This window comes from Phaenicophaeus curvirostris, chromosome 13 (assembly GCF_032191515.1).
Source record: "Phaenicophaeus curvirostris isolate KB17595 chromosome 13, BPBGC_Pcur_1.0, whole genome shotgun sequence".
In the NCBI taxonomy this organism is placed as follows: domain Eukaryota; kingdom Metazoa; phylum Chordata; class Aves; order Cuculiformes; family Cuculidae; genus Phaenicophaeus; species Phaenicophaeus curvirostris.
In genome coordinates, this window is record NC_091404.1 from 15681084 (window position 1) to 15701630 (window position 20547).

General features: G+C 44.1%; 1 protein-coding gene across 1 annotated transcript in view; it reads right to left on the bottom strand.

Annotated features, from left to right (window-relative positions):
• Window positions 1–459: 459 nt before the first annotated feature.
• ATP11C (ATPase phospholipid transporting 11C) overlaps window positions 460–20547 on the bottom strand; it is a 44263-nt gene continuing 24175 nt past the window's right edge. Inside the window, exons 15-31 of the mRNA XM_069867962.1 lie at window positions 20250–20407; window positions 19303–19374; window positions 18375–18448; window positions 17619–17722; window positions 16853–17034; window positions 16032–16295; window positions 15512–15686; window positions 14732–14834; window positions 13434–13579; window positions 13027–13086; window positions 12006–12133; window positions 9348–9483; window positions 7521–7586; window positions 6563–6666; window positions 5102–5255; window positions 2802–2892; window positions 460–597 (exon numbers count right to left, since the gene is read on the bottom strand). Coding sequence (XP_069724063.1) covers window positions 2803–2892; window positions 5102–5255; window positions 6563–6666; window positions 7521–7586; window positions 9348–9483; window positions 12006–12133; window positions 13027–13086; window positions 13434–13579; window positions 14732–14834; window positions 15512–15686; window positions 16032–16295; window positions 16853–17034; window positions 17619–17722; window positions 18375–18448; window positions 19303–19374; window positions 20250–20407 — 2016 coding nt within the window. The 3' untranslated portion in view covers window positions 460–597; window position 2802. The remainder of the gene's footprint in view (window positions 598–2801; window positions 2893–5101; window positions 5256–6562; window positions 6667–7520; window positions 7587–9347; window positions 9484–12005; window positions 12134–13026; window positions 13087–13433; window positions 13580–14731; window positions 14835–15511; window positions 15687–16031; window positions 16296–16852; window positions 17035–17618; window positions 17723–18374; window positions 18449–19302; window positions 19375–20249; window positions 20408–20547) is intronic.

Consider the following 20547-nt stretch of genomic DNA (forward strand, 5'->3'; position numbering starts at 1 on the left):
GCCCCAGCACCAGGCGAGATGCTCACAGGACTGTATCCAGCTTCTGTGCGAGAGGAGCGGGCTTTCCCCGGCACCTTCGGAAGCCGTTATCGGGTTTAAAGTCTGTGCTACTTCTTTGGTCAGGCAGAGCAAGAGACTTCAGCAGCTCTCTGCTGCTCTCAGACAGATTTGCACCAGGCAGAGGAAGCCCCCGTGCGAAGTGGAGCTAGCATTGCTCTCTTGCACTTCAACTCATGCTGTTTTGGATGAATTCACAGAGGATTTTTCAGCCTCCAATGATGTAGACTTTTCATTTGGCAGAATTATTTTAGGGGGTGGGGAAGCCACAAGACCAAAGACAGATGGGTACTGTGGGACCAGTGCCCTGGCTACTGCTTTATCAGCACGGCTGCTCACTGTACTTAATTAACAAGAACTGTCAGGTTAAAACCATGTTTTTTTCCTACAGCATGACAATATGCAGTGTTTGTATGGAGCACTTTAAAGTATCCTGAGAGGATGTCTTTCTGCCAAATTAGTAACAGCATCTTCAGTCTTCACATAACCATTCTCTATACGTTTGTATGAGACTAACCTAGGCAGATCAAAGGGGCCAGTCTGCAAAAATCAGAAGGAAAATGCACATGTATTGCAATTGTTACACCCTGAAATTCACAGAACTTTGTGTTATTTTTAACAAAATGAAACATTTACAATTTTATGGAAGAAGAATGATTAGAGCACAATAAAAGTGCCAAATTTCATTCACAATCAAGTAACAGGATGGTAATTCAGTTTGAATAATCTGCAAAACACTGTTTAAAGTCTAGAAGTAGCATGTGCCTCACTGTCCCTTGCAGCTCCCATTCTGACCCAGCGCAGCCACCTCCCACACCAGTCCGCACCAGTATATGTTAGCAGAGAGCACCACCTAACGTCTGCAGGGAAGGGCTGGCTGCTTGGCTTGCCAGCACCGCTTGGGCAAGCAAAACCACAGATTTAAGCCACACATATCTGGAGCTCTGGCAAGTCTGGCTGTTGGACCTGCCATTCTGAATAAACTGGTTTCTTTACAAGCAGGTGTGGGTACAAATGTAGGAGAGGTTTTTAGAAAAACAGCAGTTTCATGTTTGCAACGGACACCACACAGCTACATAACATCTCTCTAAAAGTGAAATTGTGAATTCAATTGGGCACTTTTACTTTTTTATTCTGCTATCAGCTTACTATGATGTTCAAAATCAATACTAGGACACTCTCTGTCTGTGTATACGTATACAGACACAGAGACATGCCCACCATACCAGACACATTTAGTTCCAATCTATGCAGATGAATTAAAATGCACTTATTTCCATTTGACAGAGCAGCATGCATCCTAGAAAAAGGGATTTTGGTACAATTCAGATGCAATACTGGAATCATTTTAATAGCAGAGATCTGAATACTTCATTGTGAATATACCAGCATTAGCTTTTACAACCCCCGTTAGCAAGATTCACTGATTGTATTCGCCAGACTAAGTTGTCTGTTAATATTAGGCTAAAATATCAGTTATATTGAGAGACTTATTTACATACTGTGAAATATTTCAGTTCGAGAGGATCTGTGCACACATGGGATTCTGTAGCGGTTGGATAGGGCATCCCCAAATTAAAATGCATCCCAAGCATTGCATCTCCATTCCACAAGGACAGGTGCCCCACACCGATAGTCAAGAGGATTATAAGAACCACAGTTTAATTGATTGGGGCAGGGGGAGGGGGTTACATTCGGTTAATCAATGCCTTCTAAAACCATCCCAACTCCTTCAGACAGGGTACCTGTTACAACACACTAGACTCATCTGAGAATGTTCTTAAAAGAAGTGGTCTGACAGAAGGTCTGGCCGACAATGAATCAGGTACCTTCCTGCTGCTCTGCAACAGCGAGGCAAAAAGACTTACAGCATATGCAACACTTGCCCCTACCTAATGGTCAAACAATACAAGACACACACACACACCTTTTTACAGCTAAGTAATATCATAAGGGTTGTAGCAATATGCGCTGTCTAAATAAATGGAGATTAATAGTCTGGGTTTTGCAGTGCAAGAGGAGTGAAGAGTATTCAGAAACTAGCCCTGCTTCCTGAAATCGTTAACTTCAGGCTTGGAGATTTATGCTATGGGTGCTTTCAAGGGAGCAGTAAACCATCCTTGATCTCCTCGTAACTGATATTCTTAAATTAGTGAGTCATACAGGAGATCTGCAGCAAAACCAAACACAAGGCACTTTGCTCTAGGGTAGCCCCACCACCCCCACAGTCAGTAATTTCCAAGCCTACCCCCTGTTGTGTTGCAAGGGTTGAGCGCAGTGGCTTATCTGCTTGTATAAAGAACAACAGTAGCATTAAGTGGGATGGACTGGGTAAGACAGGCACCTGGGGAGCTCCTCCTAGACCAAACCTGTTTGCTGGGTCATCCAGACGGAAGTCTAAATTGAGTCCACTTTGTCTCATGCTTTAGAGAAGTTTGTATCTAGCCCAGTGATACACAAAACTACAGTGGGGCAGAGAGCGTAACTCATGTCAGCCACCACCACATCATGTGGACATTCCAAGCATGACCAGCTCACCCACCTGAAGTGCAGCAGGACACCAAAGGGGAAGAGACAGATGAAGTATTTAAGCAAAAGATTTGAATTAAAGCAAGAAGAGTGGGGGGGAAAGCAGGGGTTTGCTGGGTGAGCAAATCTAAACAAGAGTTTTTAGGAGTTAGGTGTTAGAAAGAAGAGAAAAGCAGTAGAGCAAGCAACACATAGTGACTCAGAAAAGAAATCACCTTATTCACTCCAAGAAAAGCTGTGATTGCTGGAAGTTTGAGAAAGCATGAAGATAGTGGATGTTCCTGAGGAAGGAAGGCGCTTCGATACCTAGTTCACAACAGCACAAAAGACAGAAAATTGCAGTACAAGAGAGAGAAAGGCAGAAACCAAGGAAAACACAAATGTGCCTTGCAGTTAAACAAAACAAAACACTTCCACAGAGAAAATTTAATAAAGACTGAGCAGAGCCAATGCATTGTGGAATAGGAAACTCGGGGTGAAACCCGCTCCAGTTGAGGTCAAGGGCAAATGCTGATCGACCTGGCCTCAGTCCATCCTCCCTTCCCAGAGGGACCTTTGGCATTCAAGCTGGGGGTTCAGGCAACTAAGTAACTGCCCTGATCATATTTTTCACTTAATACTCCCCTGGGCAAAATTATGTTGATTTTTTTAGATTATTACAGTCAGGATTCTCAAAAAGTGTCTTAATTTGAAATCATCAACCTGGTCTTAGATACATTTAAAATTTAAGGGACTGACTTCAGCATCTGACTGCTGATACAGACATCTGGAGCTGCTATCTGCTTCAGGCTTAAAAAGCTCTTACTCAAAATGTACATTTAAATATGGCTTAGCCTGTGTGTAATTTGCTATGCACATATGAAGAGACTTTTCTAGTTGACACTTACTTTGTTTTGCTAAACGATTTCACAAGAGCTTTTTTAAATGCATATAAAGCACTCTTGAAAGCAAGTATTGCACTGGGGAATGGATCTTCTGGCAATCAGCTAAAGGCAAAAATGGGTCACCTCTCAGGTGAGTTGAGCAGAGTAACCCCCAGATCACTAGCCTCAAACTGTCCTATGCTTGTGGCTGAGGGCAACTCACTCCCAGACTATTCAATAGGAGTGTCAGGCTAGACACTATTAAATGATACTTAACTGGAATAAACTACATGAAGGCTCTAGGAATAAATATAACTACACTTCTTACACCATCGCTATTACTTTCACCTTTAACAGTTTAGGGTTTGGGTTTTTTCTTGCAGATATACATTCTACTTCACTGATACTATGCCAAAATGTACTTCAAATATTATGGGAGGGGAAAATCCGTACTACTTCATTGTGAATATTTTTTTTAATTAAGATAATAATTGTTTTTAAATAAGGACCAAAGATAAGTTATCCCAGGTGAGGAAAAACCACTGAAACCTCACAGGATAAAAGAAATTCAAGGGGAGAACCCTGTTTTGCACCTCAGTATTGGCAGGTCAGCCCATGGTTTCCTGGGACACAGTCAGACCAGCTCAGCACTGGTGAGCTGGTACCACAGTGCTGGTTTAGGACACCGCTGGCAGTTCGAAGTCCCCTCTGCACTAGCCAGGGAGAGTGATGGCCAAACCCACTCCGCCAACATCTCCTGGGTGACAGCAAGGGGTGACCCCGTCCCTGTCCATTCAGCTGGGCTCCACCACTGCCTAAAGACCTGTAAACCTGATGGCAAGAGGCCAGGGCCGAGGGCAATCTGCTGCGTGCTGACCCGAGGTGGGACTTGCTGATGTTGCAGGAGGAAAGAGAGGGGCTGCAAGAGGGAGGAAAGGCGCAGGGAGCGGCAAATGCACAGCCAGGGTGAGCAGGGGCTGCCCAGGAGGACGGTGCTGTGGGCACGTTTGGCACCTCTGGGCAAGCAGAGAGCAAGGGACAGGACAGGGTGTCTCAGCACAGCACTAGTCGTGGAATTCAGCAATTGCAGGAGTGAGGACGAAAACTTTGAAGAGATGATTTACACCTCTAAAAAGAGCTCTTTCTCCTCAGCAGTGGAGGAAAGGTGTTAAGAAACCAGACCACTTTCAAGGAGAGCTAAACACTGCAGGCTAACGTCACAGCACAAGCCCTGGGCAGATGTGACAAGACTTGGCCCTGTTCCCACTGCACCAGAACCTGGAGGACATACCCAAGGGAACGCTGTGGGTGTGTTCTATGACATAAAAACAAGTAGCTTTTTTTTTTAGGACACAATATGGCGTATTTGATGATCAGTTCAGGTTGGAAAAGGGCTATGGTACTTTTATAAGAGACAGCAGGTTTCCTGCTAGTGAAGGCAACTAAAGAAAGGCATGGGTTGAGCATCTTCTCGCTGCAGATCTAGGCAGTATTTTTAGCTGAGCTTCTGGCACGTGAAAGAACAAGACAAGACTCCAGAAAGCTTTTCTGAGACGTGAATGGTACACTGTAATGTTACTGGTTCATCTGGTGCTTAAAAGTAAGAGAGGTCTTCCTAAAAATACTGTGCGATACATCAACTTGTTCCTTACCTGATGACTTTTCTCTTTTATATTTTTTAAAACTATTAGAAGAATTTCTGGGAAAAGGCTGATAAAGATCAGAAGAATTATTGCAAGCCACGTGGAAATAGAAGTCAGCATATGGGCAAATACAAAATACATTCTTTGCTGCTTCAAGAAAGGCCTGAAAAAGAAAGGAGACAAATAAATTCTAGTTAACACTGATTTTCCAAGGAGGTCAGAATTGGAGGCAGATTCAGATCAAGCCCTTAGCAGTAACGTCTCTCATCAAGATGGATATAGCCTGCACAGAAACACACTGTCCATCCTCCTAATGCATCTCCTGCCTTCAACTGCACTAGTTCTGGAGGACTGTCTTGTCACCTTACACAATGTATTTTGCATCTTCCACATCTGTTTAATTTTGGGATGGGGAGGAGCTTGAATTATGCTATGATCACCAATTTTGCAACTATCACTGAAAGATAAACTATTCACCGTGTTAAAAAACAGATAATTTCATTTCAGCTTTGGACATTGCTATAGCTTATGGTTTGCTTTTGATGGTGGAAATCCAGAGACTCTTGGTCCCAATAGGTTGAGTCTTTCTCCCTCCCTTGATAATGCAAGGGAATCGACAGATGCTCGTGAAAAATCCCTCATAAATAACTGATGACAAGGATGCCAAAGTAGTAGTTGCTTACCACTAACTCAAAATTATTCAGCCATGCAAGTTAAACCTACAAGCAGAAAACTGACACATTTCAGCATAGAGATTTGGTGAGATAGTAGATCTGAATCTGTTGGTGAGGAATACTAAGAATCAGACAAAGCCTGTGACCCCAATTAAATTACTGAAATCATTTCCACATCTTTACTAGCAAGTCGCTGGGTCAAAGATCTAGCCAATGACCCACTAGCTCACGGGAAAGCAAAGACGCTGTGAACATCAACACAAATGCCTACTTCAGCAGAGGAAATAGAAAACTAATAATATTTGCAATGATCTATTGCTTGCCTGCTTTTTCAACAGCAAGATCTGTGCTTTCTCTTGTTTTATTTCCCACTCTTAATCTGCCTCAGAGTGCTGCGTCCTCTTGCTCTGCGTCTGCCTCATCTTTTCTTTCCTTCTATATCACTGGATTTCTTTCCACCAACAACTTTTCCTTTCTTTCCGACCCACTTACAAAAATCCTGAAGTATTTAGCCCAGAACCTCCCAGGAAAGACAAAGGCCTCAGAACCAGAAATGCCCACAAGGGGAGAAAAGCAAACCACCTCTTGCCAAAGCCAAGCACTTGGATGGTAACCAGGTTGTTACCTGCTTTTAGGCGATCTCTTCAGTAGGGAAAGGAGCGTGGTTCACCTACTCCACCATCCATAAATGTCTGGATAGCCCAGCTGAGAGGATGCTGCAGCCACGCCCCCCATAAAGCCAGTGCTGCTGGCATTCCCCTAAGAAAGCACCACAGGAAGAAGATATGATACTTGCCAAATGACTCCTCCCCAAAAGAATGAGAAAAACACATAGAAGGCAAGGGAGCCCCAGATCACAAAGTGGTTCATCCATGTCCAGAATCGGGTATCTAACGCTAGCTGTGTGAATAAAAAGAGAGACAGAACAGGCGTTAGATGCAGAGCGCATTTGATTGTATTTATATGAAACTTCAGACTGCTTTCATAATAAGGTTGATAATTCTCCAAACAGCTACCTCGTGGCATATGTGCACCAGGGAAAATATTTTAGGTATCTACAGACTGGCACAATGTCAACAGGGAAGCAGTGAGTTTCTAATTGTAGCTGACACTTTTTAATAGACTACATCTGATGCAGCTTCTGACGTTACAGGAAATAAATGTCTAAAGGTTACAAGGATTCTAATTGCCTTCTGCCACCACCTGCTGTCCTGAACCCAACACAAAGGACCTTTTGTAAGGTCTTATTAAAACCCGTTCATTCTGGAAAGCTCTGTGAAACAAAGCAGATTTGCTATTGTTATTTGACAGATGTGCTTTTGTGATCCCTCCAGTGCTTAGCAGCGTCTGCAACAAGGTGGACAATACCAAGTTCTCTACTGTTTCTCTCCTCTTGGAGGAACTGAATACAAAGGGTGAAATCATGAGAAAAAGTAAACTTTAATCAACTAGAGTTCTCAGAAGAGGTAAAAAAAAAGGGAAAATAATTTAAACAAAACATGAATGCTTATGGACCAGCACACCCCATATATATAGACCATAGTCTACACAGAACACTGGTCAAGAAGCTATTTGGCAAGTTCTGCTTGTATGGAAGAAAAGAAGATTTAAGTGTGGGGAGGACATATTCATAGTAACTTCATTTTCAACACATTTACTGCATTTAATTGAGTGATCTTACATCACAGCACATATGCAAGCACTGGGAAATGACTGCAAAAATAAGTGACTGAAAAAGAAAGGAAGATTCTAACCTTCAGAGTGACAGTGAAAACCAGCACGGTGAAAACAATCGTCCCAAAGGTCCAGTTCCCAAAAACCTGAAAAACACGTTACATTGCCACAGATGTCTCTGCCATCTCCTTCAAGAGGCACATAAACAACAATGAGGACAGGGGTGCAAGCAGGGACTGAAGCAAAAGGACAGGATGGAGTGACTGCTAGAGGGGACGGATGCTCAGACAGGCGCTGGGCTACACTACCCTGAGCCATGCAGTGCCACACAGACGGGTGACCCAGAGCTGGGACAGCGACAGGTACAACCTCCTACTAACAGCAATATTGATCAAGGATACAAATCATTGGACCATCTGTATTTCATGATTTCTTGGTAATTTACTGAGTTTCTGCTTTCCCACGATATCTCTGCTTGTCACCTCATTTTAATCCCATTTGCAGAATACACCAATGGGTATTTTTCCATCTGGTTTGGTTTGCAGATACTAGTGACTACGCACGACAAAGAAAAGCAGATACTGTATATTAATCCAAATGATGGCAATGAATGGGAGGGATGCTTACCAAAGGCTGTCAAGATCTGAATGCATACATTAAAACAGAAAGTGAAATGTAAAAGTTTTCAAAAAATGCAAAAAAATTAAAGTTAATAGGAGCGAAAAAAGGAGTCAATCAAACATACATGGATATTATGAACAATTGCTGGTAGCAGTTCTTACAGGCATAAGTGTTTACAGAACAGGACATAACCACAGACCTTATTGTAGTGCCACATAGACTTGACTTCCCAAGGCATTTGCAAAACATCTCAGTGCTTCATGTTTTATTCCAATACAACCAGAATGGCTATAAATACAGAAAAGCACTGAATATACAATACAGGGGCTTGACTGCTTACAGCTGGGGCCATAAACGTTGGCACTGATGCAACATGTGCATATACATACATAAATTTCATCAGCTTTTCTCCAAGTGTTAGCTGCTACAAGAACCCTAAAGTATTCAAGGGTCACAAGTAATGGTATAAAGACGTCTTCCATTAGCTGAGACTTGATAATGCGCTGCATATTCCCCTGGGGAAAGGTCCTGAGACAGCCCAGGCCACCACATGTGGCAGCTGCACTGTACTAATGCTTTGCTCTGTATGCAATTAACCAGCAAAAAGTAAAAAAAAAAAAAAAAAAAAAAAAGGAAAAAAGGAAAAAGAAACATAAATTCAATCTTCCCCCCTGCCCTTCTGTGCAGGTTAACCCATAGCAGCTCCCCCACACCTCGCTCAGGTGGTGATGCAAGCGCTTGTCCCAACAAGCTGACTTATGCTGGCTTTGAAATGGTAGCAAAACCCCAGCACCAGCCTTGCAAAGAGGGGAGAGTGGCTGAAATCACCCCCCGAAGCAGGTGCAGCATGCTAGCAGCCTTGGTACCATGTCTGAGTGAATGAGCAGTATCTTATCAAGGTGAGCTAATTCAGTCGCTTGCAACCTGCTGAACGAGTGCCAGATTTCACACAGTGCAGAGGTGGGAAGGACGGACACTGCTCCAACACCTGGGACCACACAGAAGAGTGGAAGAGCACTGTGCAAAGCTCACTGCGTTGGAACAAAGCTGTGTGTAAGACTCGTTATTTTACCTAGTGAGTATAATCAGCTCTGCCCTGTTTCCATGGCAATTTGGAAAACGTTTTCTTTCAAGCATTTGCTGCAGAATCACGCCATAAGCAAGGCTACACCGTTGGACAAGACTCACAACACACAGCACAGATTAAGCATGTAGATATTCCCTGTTAGGTGCATAAAACAAGCAGTGCACAGAAGAAACACATCTTTCATTTTTGGTGGCATTACCTTTCCGTTATCTTCCAACGATGAATTTTGAAAAAGAAAATAAACCCCAAAGAAAAACACGAGTCCTTCAAAGGTGCCCAGAAAGGTCCAGTACAGGAACGGCCTCCACTGCAGCATTGCATTATCTGAAACCTTCCTGCCAAGAGACGGAGTAACAAGAACATCACCGTCACGCTTAGGATGCGCTGCAAAGCCCCTCGCAGCCAGGTGATCAGCGGGCTTTGGAGCAAGCCCTTGCTGTAGGAGACAAGGAAGTAAAACACATAAATATCTGCCAGTGTACAAGGCATAAACAACATTTACCATATGCAGCTGCTAGTCACGACAGATCGTAAGTGGTTGAGCATACTCATTCGTTTTGTCCTTCTCTGCCAGTAACTTTGACTAAAATCCAAGCCAGCCCAAAGCAAAAAGCAGTAACACTGTCCTGAGCCTCTTCTACAGCCCCTGCACCGACCACTGTATCTGACATTAACTGCTGAATTTTAAAACCAGAGCAATAGGGGAAGAAAAGCCATATGGGATGTAGCAAAACCGTGGTGTGTTTCCGACTTTTTGTTGAATGCACAAACTCCCTCTTTGAGAAAAGCCCTGCAAGTCCCCTTCTTGGAAGCAGTGTTTATCTGCACAGGCTGAAAATAACATCCTGAATCGTACGGTGGGTGTTTTTAGCATGGGGGTTGCAGCAGGAGGATCTTGGCTGGATATAGGATGAGATCTGGCACAGAGGCAGCAGCAGCAAAGGGATGTGCTATGGGCAGAGCTCTCCATGGACCGCAAGCAAAGCCCGGGGAGCAGAGGGCAGCCATCAGGGCAGAAGGGAGTTAGAAACGTTTCCTGTATCATTACCTTTTCATGTTACTTTGGATTTGATTTTTTTATTTTAAGATGGAGTATAAAAGTATGTTTATGGCAAAACCAAAAATCCCCAATTGTTCTTATTTTTTTTTCCTAACTATTAAAGCAATACATCCATTTTCAGCACCTTGCAGACTGGTGTGGTGCTGGGTTCCTATGATTGCAGTTTCCAAAGCAAAACTCTACTGAATCCTGTGCACGATGATGCAATGGCAGTACTCTAACATACTGCAATTTGGGTCTGAGTAAGGAGTATGGATAAACCACACTAAGTGTGTAAGTGGGTTTTATCACAAGGAGAGAAAATACAACCAACTTCCTCACTGCGAGCTCTGTTTTGCATTCACATTGACGTCCTGCAGTGCTCATCGTAAACAGGCTTTTTACAGCGCCTCAGTCTAGATCTGCACTGCAGCAACTCAGCACTTCATACAGCAGAGGCGCAGCAGTCGTTCTGCATTCAGCAGCACACGCACAGTCATGAATATTCAAACTAAAGCTATCTGCCTTCACAATTAATCTGTTTTCTCTCCGTGGACAGACCCCAGAGTTCAGACAGCCCACTGTTATTGCTCTATGATGCACAATATTCAATTACCAATTTATTTAAAAATACATGCAGTGCCATTTTCCCATACAAGTGGAGATCTAATCAATCATGGATTTAAGTACTTATTTCAAAAGCACCCGTGCCCCCTTCCTAGCCTTACAGCCCTTGCATTTGCTGATTTTTCTATAACTAAGCAAATTTCATGTAATATCTTCAGGTACCTGCTATTTTCCTCTGCTGTCCCTGCAAAGGCATCACTCTTAGCTCAAGCATGGCTTTGCCAAACACATCTCTGCCATGGCTGAAAAGCATCACACAACGGTGACAGGGATTGCACAGGGGGCACTGACCGGAGCAGCCTTGACTTTGTCTCTTACCACAGGGGTGAGCCTGGTTCTGGTCCTATCCTCAGGCAAGGGAATGAGCAACAAAAGATGCATAAATAGGGACTTCCCTGAAGAAGCACCTTCCTTAGTCCTTGCTGAAGGGCTGCACCCCATTGCGTGTGTGTGGGCAGGGGCAGGAGGAAGCTGGGAAGCAACTCTGTTTCCATGGGAGGTTGGAACCCCTCAGTTGTAACCAAAGGAAAGGAGAAAGCAACCAGCTAAGCACAGAGAGACAGGTTCCTCTTAAACTGTGCTTTCCCTGGGTAACATGGCAGAAAAATCCGAGTGTGTGGATCCAAGAGCAGAGTTCCCTGGCAATAGGGTCTGATATTGGGATTTGGCCTATAGAAGGGGTGAGGATATCCATTTAGATCAACTGAGAAACTACCTGCCTGAGTTGGGCTTCAGGAACATTAGTCTTACTGAAAACGAACGGATCTTTTTTCTCCTGAAAGCTACATCACCCCTTCATCCATTACACACTCTATCATGTGCTTGGCTCATGCTGCCTGGCTCAAAGCTAACGTGGATGAATGGTTGGGCCACACTCGCGGCTTGATTTTTCTTACGGATGAAGAATTCCACCTACAGTTTATTTTTTTACAGAGACACAGCAGTGCAATTTGCTAGACCAGACACTGTTAGAGAGCATAAATAAGTAGAAACAGGCAGTAAACAGGACATTGCTCAGCTCTGATGCTGAAGCAGCAGAGCCAGCAGGGACAGAAACAGCCTTTCCTGCAGCTCATGGTCACCCCAGCACCAACATACGACAGGTACACCTGCTTATACTCCCGCACCAACCAAATTTAAACTGTGGTTAACCAAGTTGTGCGGAGGTTTGCCAACACCAGTGGTACTCACATATACAGCTGAGGATCTGAGGTCAGCGTGTCGATGTTGATATGCTGCTCCAGGAGGCTGTAAGCCAGGATAGGTAGGGATGTGAAGCAGATGTTGTACATGGTAAGATAAGCAGCATCGTACAGGGGCTTAAAAGAGGAAGAATGGGTAAAATGAGACAGAAACTTCACTTTAAATGTTGGAAAGTTTTCTTACTGACTGGTCTCATCTCCAGCTCATTCTCCAGAAGAATGTGACTAAACAGCTCTTATCACAGCTTTTCTGTAGCTGCTCTTGTGCTGCTGTTTCTATTAATATATTTGATGTCTCCTGTGACTCTCTAAAGGCTAGACTGTTTTAGAGGAACTATGGCAGCTTCTTCTTTTTTCAAAACAAAAAAAAAAAAAGAAAGGCAAGTAGTTCTGCCAAGAGAAGCAGACAATTATCTCCTATCATTTACTCTTCCTAGCCATTACTCTGGAGCCCAAATAGACACAAAAGCCCGTAAGTTGACACAAAAGCCAAAGCTCTTCTCTTCAAGCACGTGAGCACATCCATCACATGGATCTGTCTTCTGAAGCTCACTTGGACTCCAAGCAAGTCGCTGATGACACTCATCATATGTCTTTTTAAAGGCTGTCAAAAAGAATGTACTGTTCTTCCTTTTGAGACACCCCTTCAAAACAGACAAGTGCAGCAGAGGAGAAAAGATCAGGAAAATCTTTTTCTCTTGAGAAAAGTAGAAGTAGCAAAATCAGGTGCTGACAAACCAGCTAAATGCCTCTCTCATTATTTTAGACGATGTCCATCTGTGTACAGGTGGTGGCCGGGAAAAGAAAGAAATTGGAATTCTTTCTTTTCACTTATGGGTCTCAAAAATCCTAGGCCTCAGATATAGCGCTGAGCAATGAGGTCGGTTCCTACTGTCCTCTAAAGCGAGGTGAGGAAGGGACAGGAAGCCTAAAGCTAAGTCTCTGCTAGGAAGCCACGTTGTGCCTCCTGCTTTCTATCCTGGCTTTATAGACATATTACTAGAAGTTACCTGCTGTGAGAATCCACAGAAGAACTGGTATAAAAACTGCGGTAAAATGAAGCAAAGGTTCTAGGGAAACAAAAGACAAACAGTTAGCAGGAAAGCACTTGTATTCTCAATCTAAATCCCAGTAATTTTTACTGTTATCAGACACGTTAGGGCACTGTTTTCTACCAAGCACAAAACTAAACCAATAAGTGGTTAGTACCTGCAAAAGAGACCAGAATAACATCATGCTCACATTCCCCTCTAAGCACTGCTTTCAATTCAACTGCATGTCAGAGACATAGACTGTTCTAGGGAAGGAAAACAGAACTACAGAATAACCGATACATTTTTTCCTATTTACTATTTTTAATGTTGTCAAAGAAACCCACAGTGTAAACAAAGGAATAAGCTGCACACATATACCTTACCTTATAGAAGAAATACTGTACAAGGTGTGCTATTCTCACGTAATATAAATGCCCATGTGCTAGTAGCAATTTTCTTAAATGTTTAAACTTTGGCACAGCATAGTCGCTGTTTCTGGAAGCCTGGCGTCCTTCTTTGCCTTTTATACCTGGAGACAGAAGCACAGCAAGGGTTTAATTCTCACAGGATCAGAATTTGAACTGGTGCTATCACAAAGGGTTAATCCCTAAGGGACCAGAATCTGGACCAATGCTACCCATTAGATTTGTTCATCTCAGTCGGTGTTTCAAGGCATGACAATAGCACAAAGGCAGTTATTTCCCTCTCAAGCTCCATGGGACAGCAAAACAGTAACATGATGATGGAAGGCTTGGAGTGGTTTTGGCTCCAAACTACTCAGACCTGCTGCTGGAGTGTCTAAGCTATATTTAGGTTACCGTCTGAGTTCCCATGTAACAGTGTGGTGAAGAGCATCTTAGCAAACCTGATAAGAGATAAGGAACTGGCTTCCCTATGGGCTTGCCCGCATATCACACAGCCTAGCTATTTCATTGCGGATGCTCAGCCTCCTGAGACATCCCCACAGAGCAGAGCTCAAGAAAGACAGTTTTGTTCACTAACAACAAACTGCACTGTGATCCCATTCATTAGAGGGCACCGTGGCATTTCCAACAGCTCCAAATCAAGAGGCTGCCTTTTCTTTTCCATTGACTCTTCTTTAGCAGTATTAAAAAAAAATAAATCTCCAGTATTTCCCATATCTCTGACATCAATCTGCAGAACAAAGGATAGTTTCCAGCCTGATGTCAGTCAAATGGACAGAGCAGACATCACATAAGCTGAGCATCAGCCCTCAGGAAACACACGCAGGTCCTAAGTATTGAGTTACTAGCAGCTGTGATCAGTTAGCCCTAATAAAGTCTGATATTTTCATTGCACACCCTTCGCAACCGCTGCCAGGGATCACCCATCAGTTTGCTACTCGTGCCTGTTTTTTCTGACCAGCAAGCAACCTTTACTAGCTTGAATTTGGTCACAGAGTTTTTCACAGAGTTTTTGAACTCAATCTGCACTTCCGACTGATAAAGAGAGGTACTATCACTTAACAGTATATGATGATCCCAAGCCTTCATCTGGAGTCAAACTCTAGCTCCAAAGAAATCAGCAGCAGACTTTCTGCATTTTTCGGTGGGATGAGTTCAGCCATGTGCAATCAGAAATTCTGACTGTGCCTCAACAATGAACCCCAGCAACAGCAGATCGGTCATAGGTGTCAAATGGGTGTAACCAGGGGTCTTACCTATTCCAACATGGGCTTCCAAAATCATACTAACATCATTTGCACCATCTCCTATGGACAGTGTTATCGGGCTCCCTTTTGTGTTCTTCACCATTCGCACAATCTAAAGAAATTTAAGACGATAGCAGCAGAAACCAAAGCTTCAGTTAAAAAAGCCTCACTTCCAAGAGCCCCCCAGGACAAGCAACTGCACTTCTACAGCAGCAAAATAACACCTCGGGAGTTCTGATGAATAAATCCCCTCATTAATTCTTTCACAGTCACCAACCAGAACAAAAGCCAAGATCTAGCTGCACAGGGCTGAAAGATAGTATTGAAAAACAAATCACAGGCTGCAGCATCCCATCCTTCCCTTCTGCCAGAATCTGTTTTCCCAAAGACAGGACCTGTCACACGTTTCAGGGGGCAGGAAACCCTCCCACCAAAGAGGTGCAGAAACACACTGCTTATCAGGCATGGACACCACCAGCCGGCATGCGGAAGTCATGGACTCCACTTGACAAATTTAGAAAGGAATAAAGAACAAACAAAGGTTTTTCTGTTTATTTCTAATTGCCTGGGACTTGTGGCTTCCTGAGAGAGAGAGTTAAACAAAGGTTCTACATTCAGATTTGAAGGACAATTTGTTTCCACCACACTCTGAAGCTCAGGCAAGGCTTCCACATAGCCTGGAGAAGTCCTAGCTGATTAAGACTATCGGGTCAAGTCCCAGCTGATGGATTCAAAGTGCATCACATCACCCAGTGATGTGCTTTAGATGGTTAAAAGTAGATTAAATACCTGTGCTTTCTGCAAAGGAGCCATCCGGCAGCAGAGGACTGCAGTACATTTCAAGCAGATCTGTAGAAATATGTTTTTGTAATTACTAGAGCTGGAGTCCTGAGAAGGGTTGAGTATCAGTGACAGCGTCGAGCCATCTATAATTAGGCCATATTCTTGACTCAGCGTCCAGCTTCTGCAACACAAGGAGGAACAGGTTGAGAATAAAATCTGATTTTAAGAAGTCAATCCAGACGCTTGCATCATCTTAATGGAAAAGAAACTGCTTTTGTATTAATCTTCTTCACACCCCTTTTTGGGGCCTTGGCAATTTTAAAAAGCTTGTGTTCAACACGCACCCTTCACTAAGGGAACCGAATAATTAAGTTCCAAACCAGCCAATACTAGAGATGATGAGCAAAGCAAAGGAGCCAGCTGCAGTTGGTGCAAGCTGCCAGTGCCCCAGGCCACAACATCGTTCTATTTCTCTATAAACTTTGCATCTGCAATGCTCATGGGCTAGTTCCTCTTGCTCATTTACCTCTTCAGGCCTCCCCGGTTTTTGGGAACATCCTGAATCAGCTTTTTATGATACTCCATCAGCAGCTCATGGAGCCGATCCTCCTTCCTTTCGTTCTCACCAACCACTTTCACCGTCAGCTCCAGCAGCTCCGTGCTGGTCTGGAAGAGCCTGCAGGCGTAGCACGTGGATTTGGCAGTTTCCATCTTGTCTCCTGTCAGCACCCAAACTTTCATGCCAGCTGCGTGCAGAGCTTCGATTGTCTCTGCTGATTGCTCCTGCAGCCTGCAAGTAGAAGCAAAATATCTCTTCTCAGGTTGGCCTACACTTAATCCATATAACCCTTATTTAGCAGGTAGGAAATACCAGCTCAAGAGAAGTCAATTGATTTTCCCCATGCTGGAGAGACCACTGCCACAGGAATAGGGATTAGAAGTCTGTAATCCCAAATTTTTATTTGCAGCCAAAAAAAATCCATCACTGGTTTCTACTGTGAGAGCGAAGAGTCAAGAGTAAAGGCTTAATTTACACATGCGGTTACTATAACTGCACGCGAAAATGAATTTGTTTTGATGTGCAAATTAACACTGTCTGCTTAATTCACTCTCTAGAAGTGCGAGTACTTCTGTAGTTTCATTAATAAATCCTAATTTCTACTACACTGGCCAATTTTAGCAACTAGGGCACTGTGTAATGGACTGTGTCACAGTAATTAATTGCCCTGGACACTTCCAGCATCTGCCTGGCTGCTCAGTTCCACCTCAGTGACTCAGGGCCACGATGCAATGTCAGGGAAAAACAGCAGGACAAATCAGTACTGGTGTTGGTGGTCACCTCTTTACCTGTCTTCCACAGCAGTAGCCCCAATCAAGTGCATGTCTGCTTCTGTGTCTTCAAAAACCTTTGCCATCTTTTCCTCCCTGTCCTGCAGAGCCATCTTAGCTTCATTAAGTTGTCTGTCAATTTTGTCGTATTCCTTCTGAGTTAGCTCTTTGAACGCCACGCAGAGTGTTCGGTAGCCATCCTGGTAGGAAGAAGGAAAACAAAAAGAATGGACAAGTTCCCTAAAACCAGGTTTTCTTCCGCCTTTTTCCACCATCAGTGTTTTCCATCAGTACTGACTGTGACAGCAATGAGAATGCGTTGGCTTGAGACAAAAGATCAGTTTCTCTGTGTTTATACAGTAACTTCTTCCCATCAGAGTATCCGTGGTTATTCTACTATGTGCATGTCACATGGCAGAGAGAAACAGGGAATGACCAGAGCTAAGAGTGTGTATCCAGCACGGAGAGCAGGGACCAGGTGTCTCCATGACTGTAACCAAGCACTTCTCCCATCAGAGAAAACACCCTGCTATTATTATTTCTATTTTTAAACTTGCTTGAGAGATGCTTGGACGCAACTGTGATGGAAACCGTATAAGTATATAAAAAAATCAGATAAAGGTGGAAGCCAAAGAAACAGAAAAGGAAAGAAGCCTCACTTCAAAACAATGTGAAGTGACATTTAGATTTTCAACGCTTCCCTCCAAAGCAAGGTCACATCCCTATTTTTGGAATAATGCTTTCCTGACCCCAGGAGCCAGCCAAATTCCATCCGCGCGCTCACCATAGCATTGCGGTCCACGTGGACTTTTGTTTGTTGGATTTCTTCTTGCTGCACCCTTGGAAAAATAGAGGAGTCTGCTCCTTTACAGAAGAGAAGCAACTTTCCTAAAAAGCAAATTATAAGTACTTTATAGCATCCACAAGCTGCAGAAAGACTTAACAGCTTCGATAATGAGCAAATGATGCAAAGGGAGGAAATCTGTCAAGATTAAAGAAGGAACAGCTAGAAGCCCAGCTGCCTACCAAAAGTGGACTTACACTAACCAATGCAAAACCTTGTTTGACCTCAGGCTGGGAGACTGGGCGCCCCTTCCTGCCTCTGAGCAAGCTTACTGCAACAGGCTGGACAAAGCAGATTATTATTTCTTACTTGGAATCTTTGTCATCCTTTTCAGGGAGGGAAAAATCAGCATCCCATACCTTACAGGACTGACATTTGAGAAGGATGTTGACCTCTGAGTATTTGTCTGCTATCCCCATCGAAAACCCATCCTGCTCAGTAAAAGGTCTCGCACCTCCCCTCTGCTGTACTTGTACCTCCAGGCTGGAACAAGGCAAGCAGGGAGCTCCCATGGGTCACTGTCCCCACCCCTGCTGCTGTTCCCAACAGCTGCTATGGAGAAAGTTAACTCTACCCCAACCAAACCCAGTACAAAGTTTAATTAGACAGCTTAGCCTCTCTGGATTACAGGAAAAAGAGAATGTGTTTTGTATTTGTGCACATGTATGGGAGTGCAGAAATGCATTTTAACTGTACCCGTGGTGGTTCTCACAATGACACTCATACGCCGACGGACAGGATCAAAGTTCAACACATGAAGAAGCTGGTACCTTAGAAAAAGAAAAAAATAAGCTTAGGCCCAGTTAAAGAAAAATAACTATTTAAGACAGAAAATCACTAACAACGAGCTGCAGAAATCAATACACCCTACAAGTGGCAGCACCCACTGGGCAATGCACTTTTTTACAGCTACTGCACAAGAAAAAGAACTAATAAAAAAATAAACTCCAGTGCTGCTTTGAGCATGGGGTTGAGTGTGTGGGTGCCCAGCAGCGCAGTGAGCCCCAAGGCTGGGCACCACACGCTGCAGGCAGCAACATCAGCTCTGACGTTTAATTAAAGAACTAATACCATACGAGGAGTAAGAAGTGAAACTTGCTTGTGAAGGCAAGTTGTCAGGGAGCGCTGGGATTAGGTCAGTGACTCTCAGACGTCCTCCAAACTGTGAGCGCAGGGTGAAATTTAATTACTTGCAGCTTGGGAGGGAGAAAAGAATTTACAGGGGAGAAAGCCGTATCACACAGTTTAGGCTTACAGCATCCCACTGTGAGGTCCAGCACTGTCTGTAAGGTCAGTAACCGCCCCCTGAAAGCCTGGAGCCATCTGCACAGCTGGGTGTGGATAAAGGATACATGCAAGGGACAACAGGCACTGAAGGGACCTGAATTTAGACACCACTGAAACTGCCAGGACATTTTTGCAAACACGCCTTTCAGCCTGCACCCCGCTGTGCTGCACTTTATAAAAAAGACAGGAGCTTTTTACAGGTCAGCATGGTCTGAGAGCCCTCGTGGAACTGCTTTGACTTTGCCTGGTTGGCCATGTTGACCAAACTCAATTAAGCCCAGTGGGAGCCAGCGCAACACTAGCATCCCTGTTCCGTGGTGGCCCCTGCAGCACTTACATTTCAGTTTCATTCTTTTGGTTTTGTATTTTCATGAAATCATTTTCGAGTCCTAGAAAAGTGAAACCATACCTGTCAATAAACAAAAGGACAGAACAACATTGAAAACACCCATTGGCACATATTATTAATTAACAATGTTTTCGCTTCGCCTCCTGTACTGCAGAGAAGAGCAAAGAAGTTAGCAAGCCTGAGCTAAAAAGCCTGGCTGGATGTTTGCTTCTCTATGCAGTGCCTGCTATGATGTTCTGGCACCGCTCCCATGAACCGGAGAGCTGGGCACCACATCGCACAGATGGATTTACAATCCATAAGCAAGTATATACAGCTCTGCCTAAAACATAGGGGCTGGCAGTAGCATAGAATCATAGAACAGTTAGGGTCAGAGGAGATCTTAAAGATCATCTAGTCCCAAGACCTCTGCCATGGGGTGGGACATCTTCCACTAGACCAGGTTGCTCAAAGCCCCATCCAACCTGGCCTTGAGCATCTTCAGCAGGATTCAACTGTGGGTTTGATTAAAGTAACCCATCCTATTATTTTGCCACTGCGTGTAAAGGAAGCAATTTGGCTGCAATATGCACAAGGTAACAGGGCCCCATTTCTCGGGGATTAAAACACGTGGCTATAGGGGCTCCAGCAAAGGAACCTCTGCCCCAGCCGGGCACCACAGCACCTTGAGGCTGCTCTCAGCAGTGAGTACAAACCTCCTGAGAAGTTGCTCAGGGAATACTCTTTGTAGATCACCTCTTTTACAGAGAGCTCATTTAAACCCACAAGCTTGCACGGTTTAACAGGGCTGCAGATGAGGCCCAGCGCTGATATCATAACACGCTTCTCAAAGAGGTGCAGTCTTGACTGGGAAAATGGGTCTATCGCCTTCAGAAAACCCTCACCTCCCTCCCACCAGAGAGAGAATTAAGAACCCAGCATCTTCATATTCTTACTTTTCTGCGCCTTTCACCAAAGCAATTTCATCTGGGGAAGAGGAGATATAGGTGTATTTGCGTTCTGGATGTCCTATTAGCCCATCCACCTGGTCTGCTTCCTTGATCTGAACAGTGTGGCACAGGCAGAGGGCTCGCAGGAACAGCTCCTCACGGCTCTAGGCAGGAGTGAGGGAGGGCTCGTTACCAGTTTAATACCATGCACCGAGTCCACCTCGCAGCACTTGACTGTAATTGTCCATGCATATTTTAAAACAAAAAACCCCAACGCGCTCTCCCAGCTTCTGCTGCATTTACT